Raw genomic sequence first — 9615 nt, forward strand, 5'->3', positions numbered from 1 at the left:
AATCTTTCCATAAAAACGTAAGGTGATGTAATCAAAGTTCTAGTATTAATTTCAACTGCACTAATGATAAGGGTCAAAGATTGTCATATTTTTAGCTAAATTAATCAATAAGAATCTATTTATTAAGGTATATACTTTATTAAGGTCATCCATCTATTAAGGTATATTACAGGGGTTGCTTGAATTTGAGAAAAAGGAAAACAAGTATGTGGATCAGGGAGACAATGAGAATAATTTCATTCATTCATTCAAAAATCATATTTGCATATCAGGTACCAATCATTGCGCTAAGTGCTTAGGAAACAATGACACAATGTCCTTGCCTTTGAAAAACGTGCAGTTTAGTGCGAGTATACGAATAGAGCAGTAAAACTGGCACTCTTGACTTGGTTACTCAGAATATACATTCATTCATTCACGAACATATAACAAATGAATGAAGGAAGCCAGGAAGAAGGAAAGCCCGGTGACAAAATAATTCCACTGAACCCTCTAGTGACTTTAAAAGAACACCAAGAATCGATCCCTAAATCTGAGAATACATGTGGACCTTCTTTCCCAGAATCACGAGACAGCAGGGCCTGCAGAGGTCCCAGGCGCGGCTCTTCCTCCAGTGCCCCTAAGTCACCAGCCCTGAGAGCCCGGAAAAAGCAGAGGGTAGGGGTCCCCAAGCCCCAACCCCACACCTGCATCACTTCAAGCCAGGCACTCCCACTGGGCTCAGGTCTCTAAACGTCCCGGAGGGAAGAAACTCTGAGTCGACCTCTGACCCTCAAAATGAAAGTCACTCAGGGTCATTTCCCTCAGTGCTCAGGGCTCATTCACAGACAGTATAAAAGGTCAAGAGAAATGGAAACACCTCTCGAGGAGCCCTTAGCTTCGTGAAAGCAGGAGACACCTGGGGTAGATCGGACAGGGAGGGTGACCCCAGAGGCTTCTCCAGTAATATGCAGTCGGCTCGGACTACTCATGGCACAGTCACTGACCTTTCCAAAGGGGCTTCCCAGGGGCGGTGGCCAGAGGAGCGAGAGCGGCGGCCCGGGCCCCGCACCCAACACATCTCCCTCTCAGCGGGCTCTGTGCTAAGGGACGCAAGGTAACCAAGAGCGACCAGGAGGCCGCCATCTTGAACTCCGTACGAGGAGAGGAAGAGGAAAACTTTATTGAAACCCAAGAGAGACGGTGGCAAAGTCAAATCCCGCCGTGCACGCTGAAGGCTCCACCCGACAGAACCAAGGGAGCAGTTAGGGAACGTGACCTCCAGTAGCCAGATAGGCAGGCTGCACTCCCGTGCCCTCCCGTCCTTCCGGACGCTGCCAGCCGGGACTACGACTCCCAGCATGCAGTGGGGCGGGGCGGAACGGAACGGGCAGCTCCAGTCTGGGCAGCCGCAGGGAGGGGGATTCTCCGCCTGGCGCTGGCGGCCTAGGAACCCGAAGTTTTCAAGGAATTGGGAAGTGATTATGACGGGTGGGCAGGTAACCACTCTTGAGCCTTTTAAGTTAGCTCACATGACCGAGATTCCGAAACCTGAATAAAATAGAGGTGACCCAGTGGGCCCTCGGGTTTTAACGCAATAGTGATGTCACTTCGTCACACCTCCTTAAATGGTAGGCCCATTTTTTATTTTACCTCCAGCGTCCAACTCATCTTTGACGAGTACCTGAAATGTGTGCGTACCGTTTTCCCTTTTCGTATTTGAGTAATATAAATGGTACGCACTCAAATGTTTTGAAAGAATGTATAAGTGGCATGGGAAAACCAAGGGCCTAAGAAGGACTGTTGGTGGACGGAGAAGTAATGGGATAGTGTATCCGAAGGGTAACTTCTCATTGATCAGCCCTAATTTGATTAAACGATACATGCTTTGAGATACTATAATAAGCGAATTAGGAGTACAAATTGCTGTCCAGAAGAGGCTGGCAATCCAGTAAGCGAGATGAATTCCAGAAAAGATAATACAGGCCGGGCTAGGTGGCTCATGCCTGGGAAGCCAAGGCAGGAGAATTGCTTCAGCCCGCGAGTTTGTGACCAGTCTGGGCAACATAGCGAGATCTTGTCTCTGCAAAAAAAAACAAAAATTAACTGGGCATGGTGGCCTGCGCCCTGTCGTCCTAGTTACCAGGGAGGCCGAGGTGGGGGTGCGTCCCGGAGGTGGAGGCTGCAGTGAGCTGGGATTGTGCCACTGCACTCCTGCCTGGGAGACAGAGTGAGTCCCTTCTCAAAAAAAAAAAAAAAAAAAAAAAAAAGAGAGAGAGAGAAAGCCGGGCGCGGTGGCTCACGCCTGTAATTCTAGCATTTTAGGAGGCTGAGCCAGGCGTATCAACTGAGGTCAGGAGTTAAAGACCAGCCTGGCCAACATGGTGAAACCCCGTCCCTACTAAAATACAAAAATTAGCCGGCATGATGGCGGGTGCCTGTAATCCCAGCTACTTGGGAGGCTGAGGCAGGGAGAATCGCTTGAATCCGGGAGAGGGTGGCTGCAATGAGTCGAGACCGCGCCACTGCACTCCAGCCTGGGCGGCTGAGCGAGACTCTGTCTCAAAAAAAGAAAGAAAAAGAGGAGGGGAGGGGAAGGGAGGGAAAGGGGGAGGGGAGAGGAGGGAAAGGGGGAGGGGAGTGAGAGGGAGCAAAATAAAAAGGTTTTTAAAATAAATTTTTAAAAAAGATAATTCAGTGTTGTGGAATCAATGAGAGAGCAGTTTGGCTGGTAAATCAAAAAGGCCTTCTAAAAGCTCAACTTTTTTATTTATTTATTTTTTTTCAAAAGAGAAGTGGCCTCACTATGTTGCCCAGGCCCAAGTGCTGTGGCTATTCACAGACTCCATCATTGTGCATAGCAGCCTTGAACACCTGAACTTACATGATCCTCCTGCTTCAGCCTCCCCAGTAGCTGGGACTGCAGGTGCGAACCACCATCCCAAGCTTTAAACGCTTTTTTTTTTTTTAATTTTTAGAAACATGGAATACTTCACGAATTTGTGTGTCATCCTTGTGCAGAGTTCGTGCTAATCTTCTCTGTATGGTTCCAATTTTAGTATATGTGCTGCCAAAGCAAGCACTACAAGCTTAACTTTTAAGAAATAAAGACCTTCCAAGAACAGGGAATAGAGTGAAATAAGGCAGGCAACAAAGTCTGGAGTATAGGAAGGAGAAAGTTCAGTTGTGTGAAAACAAATGAGAAGACTACACTAAGAAGAATTCCAGGAAGTCAGGCAGTTAATCCACACTAGAAGAGGAATTCCAAAGAAACAAGAAAGAGAAACCGTAGCATGGCATAATAATTTAGAGACGTCTCTACCAACTTGGTCAAATCATTTATAGAAAAAATTATTTTGGGCCGGGCGCGGTGGCTCAAGCCTGTAATCCCAGCACTTTGGGAGGCCGAGACGGGCGGATCACGAGGTCAGGAGATCAAGACCATCCTGGCTAACACGGTGAAACCCCGTCTCCACAAAAAAATACAAAAAACTAGCCGGGCGAGGTGGCGGGCGCCTGTAGTCCCAGCTACTCAGGAGGCTGAGGCAGGAGAATGGCGTAAACCCGAGAGGCGGAGCTTGCAGTGAGCTGGGATCGCGCCACTGCACTCCAGCCCGGGCGACAGAGCAAGACTCCGTCTCAAAAAAAAAAAAATTATTTTGATTGTATCTGTCAAAATAAGCCAATTTACACTAACTATTTATCTTCTATCTGTAATTCCACGACCTGACATGACAAACTGTTCTTCCATACTGTGGTGATTTTTTTTTATTTTGTTGCTAATTTTTGGTGTGACACTTTGTGAAAGACCTTTTGAAAAATCTGATTGTTTTTCCCTTGACTTGAATATGTATTTATCACACTCAAAAGACTTTCAGAGAGTCTTTAGATTTCATCATGTTTGCTCCGAAAAATCACTTGTCTTGGCCAATGAAATTATCCTTTATTAGAAATTCCAACAGCTTAATAATTATGGAGGTAATATAAGCACTCATGGATAATTTAATGCCAAAGAAGACCTACAGGAAATTTTCACATGGTTGTGCAAGTAGACAGAAACACAGGAAATTAACTTTATTTTATACAAATGTAAGCTAATTTAAAAGGAAATAGATTAACTTAATAACTTAGAGTGTAATTGATGTATTCGATTATATTATAATTGATGTAGTTAAGAGAATGACCAGAAGACTAAGTAGCCATTGTAAACCATTTTATTAAAACATTAATCCTGCTGTTCCTGCAATTCCTAAAACAAATTAAACAAAATAACCTGAAAAAATTTTTGAACATTGTCAGGAAAACTATTTGAAATAAGTCATAAAATCATGAGGTATTTTCTTGTCCTTATTTAAAAAATCTTCCTGGCCGGGCGCGGTGGCTCAAGCCTGTAATCCCAGCACTTTGGGAGGCCGAGACGGGCGGATCACGAGGTCAGGAGATCGAGACCATCCTGGCTAATACGGTGAAACCCCGTCTCTACTAAAAAATACAAAAAACTAGCCGGGCGACGAGGCAGGCGCCTGTAGTCCCAGCTACTCGGGAGGCTGAGACAGGAGAATGGCGTGAACCCGAGAGGCGGAGCTTGCAGTGAGCTGAGATCCGGCCACTGCACTCCAGCCTGGGCGGCAGAGCAAGACTCCGTCTCAAAAAAAAAAAAAAAAAAAAAAATCTTCCTAGAGAAAATGGCAAGTAGCTCTGGCATCTAATATTAAGGATAAAACCAAATTAAAAGAGTCTAGAGAAAGACAAATACAATGAAGGAAATGAGGAAATAAGAAAGAAAGTGATCAATAGAAAACATACTGAGTCAGGAGATACATTTGAGCTCTGATTTCGTCACTAATTCAAGTTCCCTTTGTTTTTCTTTTCTTTTCTTTTTTTTTTTTTTTTTTTTTTTTTTTGAGGCAGGGTCTTGCTCTGCCACCCAGGCTGGAGTGCAGTGGTGGGATCTCAGCTCACTGCAGCCTTCACCTCTCTGGCTTAAAAGGGCAATCCTCTCACCTCAGTGTCCCGAGTAGCTAGGACCTCAGGCATGTGCCACCATGCCCGGATAAAATTTTCACATTTTTTTTTAAAGACAGTGTCTCCCTATATTTCCCAGGCCCCTCAAATGTTCCTCCCGCCTCAGCCTCCCAGTATGCTGAGGATACAGGCTTGAGCCACCATGTCCAGTCTGTTTTTCTTATCCATAAAATTAGGGTGGTTTCTGTATTAGCTATCTCACAGGCTTTGTGAGAATTAAATGAGATAATATATACAGTATATACAAACTGTTACTCAGAAATGATTGTAAATAGAAATTGAGAAGAATAATGTCAAAACCTAAAATAAGGAACAGGCCCAGCACCATGGCTCATGCCTATAATTCCAGCACTTTGGGAGGCCGAGGTGGGAGCATCACTTGAGGCCAGCCAGCCTGAGAAACACAGCGAGACCGCATCTCTATTGATTGATTGATTGAGACAGGGTTTCACTGCAGCCTCTTGTCTTCCAGGCTCAGGTGATCCTCCCACCCCAGCCTCCCTAGTAGCTGGGACTATAGGTGCACACCACCATGCCCGGCTAGTTGTTTTGGTATTATTAGAGAGGATTTTGCCATGTTGCCCAGGCTGATAAACTCCTGGGCTCAAGTGATCCGCCTGCCTTGGCCTCCCAAGGTCCTGGGATTACAGGTGTGAGCCACCTTGCCTGGCCAAAAATTTTTTTTAATAAAATAAAATAAGGGCATGCCTAGGACAACATAGATTCATGATATCCAAGAATCATAGAAATAAGGAATGCACTCTAACCTTGAAAATGGTGCAAAAAAATTTTTTTCTGAGGGAGGGTCTCACTCTTGCCCAGGCCGGAGTGCGGCAACGTGATCTCAGCTCACTGCAACCTCTGCCTCCTGGGCTCAAAAAATCCTCCCACCTCAGCCTCCTGAGTAGCTGAAACTGCAGGCATGCCTCACGCACTCACCTAATTTTTTGTAGGGATGAGCTTTCACCATGTTGCGCAGGCTGGTCTCAACTCCTGGACTCAAGCAATCAGCCTGCTTCAACCTCCCAAAGTCCTGGGATTACAGGTGTGAGCCACTGTGCCCAGAAGAAATTTTTAAGTAGAAGAAAGTGCTACAGAACATCAAGTAGCAAATTTATGAAACTCATTAAAGGAAAAGAAAAATATTTTTCAAGTAGGATCTAAATAAATGAGATGGTAATCCTAAATAAATGTGGGTGATTGGGATTTTCCATTTCCAGGTTCATGAGGTTGCCATTTTAGAGGATACCACTGGGCCATTGACAGAGACAGACTGCAGATGGAATAGGCAATTGGCATGAAGCAGCCAAAATACCATTTCCTCATACTATTGTTCTTCTTCTTATAGCCACCTCCCTAGGGAGGAAAGGACCTAGTAATTGATTCCCTCTTCCACCACTTCGTCCATAGCCTTCTTCATCTCAGTAGATGGCAACACTGGCCTTCCAGTAGGTCAAGCCATTTATCACAGGAATCATCCTCTGCTTTCCCCATTCACTCTCACCTTACAGCCAGTCCTTCAGTGAATTTTGTCAGCTTCGTCTTCAAAATTATCCAGAATTCCATCATGTTTCACTGCCAGTACTGCTACCACCAGCCCTGATCCAAGTCACTATTATCTCCCTCCTGGATTATTGCAGTTGCCTTGTCACTGGTCTCCTTGCTTTCACTCTCAACCCATATAGTTTGTTCTCCACACAGTGGAATTGTCTTTGCAAAAATTATAACTGTGAGAAAATTATGATAGTGAAAGAGATCTGACTGACTTGATCTTGCTTCTAACCTCCAAGCTGTCCTTGTTCATTTCTGGGTGAAGGCTGAACTAACTTTGGGAGGAATTTAGTTTATAGTTTCACTTTGAAAGATGATAGCCCTTTCCCAAAACAAACCCTCTTCTTGCCTGGGGACCAGATTGCCTTTGTAAGATTAACAGATTAGCCACAAGATTAGAAATTATGGTTTAGGAGTCATGCAGTTAGAGGCCACATGATTCTAAACCTCCCCAGTTGCTCCTAGGGATAACATCACTATTGTAAAACTTAAGATTGATGCTGGAGATATTTTTCAGACCCTGATGGATTAGCTGGTGACACCCAGATCGATAAACTGGCTCATCTGGTCTTGTGGTCCCCACCCAGGAACTGACTCAGCACAGGAGGACAGCTTTGACTCCCTTTGATTTCATTTCCAGCCCGATCAATCAGCACTCCTGACTCCCTGGCCCTCTATCCACCAGATTATCCTTAACCCTAGTCTCTGAATTTTCAGGGAGACTGATTTGAGTAATAATAAATCAATCAGCACTCCTGACTCCCTGGCCTCCTATTCACCAAATTATCCTTAACCCTTGTCTCTGAATTTTCAGGGAGACTGATTTGAGTAATAATAAAACTCTGATCTCCTGTTCAACTGGCTCTGTATGAATTAAACTCTTTCTCTAATGTCAATTCCCCTGTCTTGATAAATAGACTCTATACCTGGGCAATGGGCAAAATGAAACCACTGGGCAGTTACAAGAGCCATATATATTTTCTAAAATTCTAAGTTGCATCATTACTTTCCTGTGTTTAACACCTACTAGTGCCTTACCCTGCCACTCAGTTATCAAAACAGCCTATAAGGTCTCATGATGAGGGTCCCAACTACCTCTTTGATCTCATCTCAGACCCTTCGCTGGCCCCAACTCTGTCCATCCACATTGGCTTTCTTGCTGTTCCTGGAAATCACCAAGCCTGCTTCCCATTCCTAAAGCTTCTGCATGTCCTGTTCCTTCTGCCTGGGATGCTCTGCTCCAAAATATCTACTTGGCTCACTTCCTTTTGTCTTTACTTCCTTATGATGCCTTCTCAGTTAAGGCCTTTTCCTGACTACTGTCTATATGAAATTACAGTCTTGCCCAGCACTCCTTTTCTTTCTTCCCAGATTTATTTTCTCCACAACAGTTACTACCATCTAGCATAATATGTACTTTACTAATTTATTAGCTTATTATCTGCTCTTACTACTCATCCTGGAATCTAAGCTCCCTGTGGCAGGGATTTATGTCTGTTTTGTTCATTACCATATCCCCAGGGCCTATAGTAGTACCTAGGTTATAAGGAACTCAAATATTTGTTAAATGACTAAATGAGTAGTCTTAATACAAAATTTATTTTCTGTCTGCAAAAAAAGAGACTACTTTACCTTCTTCATGGTATAAGCGATGCTTCTAAGATTTTGAGCCCATTTTAATTTCTTAAGTAAATTTTATTGTATGTTTGAGATTTACAACATGATGTTATAGGATACGTATAGATTGTAAAATAGTTACTATGGTGAAGCAAATTAGTGTATCTGTCATCTCACAGTTACTTTTCTGTGACAAGAGCTGCTAAAATCTACTTATTTAGCAAAAAATCTCAAATACTGTGTAATTTTATTAACTATAGACCGCTTACAGATCTGCTACTTTGTATCCTTTGAATTACATCACCTCATTTCCTCCAGTGAACCTCCAACCTTACCCCGGTAACCACCATTTTATTCTCTATCTCTGTATGTTTGAACTTTTTAAAATTTTAAGCTGAGTGCAGTGGCTCCTGCCTATAATCCCAGCACTTTGGAAGGGTGAGGCAGGAGGATACCTTGAGCCCAGGAGTTCGAGGCTGCAGTTAGCTACGATCATACCACTGCACTCTAGCCTGGATGACAGAGCAAGATCCCACCTCAAAACTAAAATAAAACAATTAAGGCCAGGTGGTGGCTCATACCTGTGATCCCAACACTTTGGGAGGTCGAGGTGGCTCGATCACTTGAGCCCCGGAGTTTGAGACCAACCAAGGCAACATAAGGAGACCCCCACCTCCACAAAAAATACAAAAATACAAAAATTAGCCAAAAAAAACAAAAAAAAACAAAAATAGATTCCAAACATAAGTGAGACTATTCAATATTTTTATTTCTATGTCTGGCTTATTTCACTTAGCATAACATCCTCCAGGTCCATCCTACAAATGGCAGGATTTCCTTCTTTTTTAATGCTAAATAATATTCCAGGCCGGGCGCAGTGGCTCACACCTGTAATCCCAGCAGTTTGGAAGGCCGAAGTGGGCAGATCACCTGAGGTCAAAAGTTCAAGACCACCTGGCTAACACGGTGAAACCCCGTCTCTACCAAAAATACAAAATTAGCCGGGCGTGGTGGCACATGCCTGTAATCACAGCTACTTGGGAGGCTGAGGCTCGAGAATCGCTTGAACCCAGGAGGCAGAGGTTGCAGTGAGCCGAGATCGCACCATTGCACTCCAGCCTGGGCAACAAGAGTGAAACTTCGTCTCAAAAAAATAAAATAATACTCCAGCGCACGCACGCACACACACACGCTACATTTTCTTTATTCGTTCACCTGTCTATGGACAAAGGTTGTCTCCATATCTTGGCTATTGTGACTAATGCTGCAAAGAACATGGGTGTGCAGATATCTTTACAAGGAGGTGGTTTCCCCAGAAGGGAGATTGACGGTTTATATGATAGTTCTGTGGTTTTGAGGGGTTTTTTTTTTTTTCTTCTTTTTTTTTTTTTGAGACAGGGTCTCACTTTGTCGCCCAGGCTGGAGTGCAGTAGCACAATCTTG

The 9615-nt window shown here is 44.0% G+C and overlaps 1 protein-coding gene and 1 non-coding gene across 2 annotated transcripts in view; both read right to left on the minus strand.

Moving 5' to 3' along the window:
* AFG1L (AFG1 like ATPase) overlaps window positions 1–1335 on the minus strand; it is a 221276-nt gene extending 219941 nt beyond the window's left edge. The window contains exon 1 of the mRNA XM_010382494.2: window positions 987–1335. Coding sequence (XP_010380796.1) covers window positions 987–1125 — 139 coding nt within the window. The 5' untranslated portion in view covers window positions 1126–1335. The remainder of the gene's footprint in view (window positions 1–986) is intronic.
* A 1620-nt stretch (window positions 1336–2955) lies between these two features.
* Window positions 2956–3062, minus strand: LOC115897075. Its single transcript, XR_004057022.1, has one exon. It is a non-coding gene; the product is annotated as a U6 spliceosomal RNA (small nuclear RNA).
* Window positions 3063–9615: the final 6553 nt, after the last annotated feature.

Source organism: Rhinopithecus roxellana, chromosome 4 (assembly GCF_007565055.1).
Source record: "Rhinopithecus roxellana isolate Shanxi Qingling chromosome 4, ASM756505v1, whole genome shotgun sequence".
Lineage (NCBI taxonomy): Eukaryota > Metazoa > Chordata > Mammalia > Primates > Cercopithecidae > Rhinopithecus > Rhinopithecus roxellana.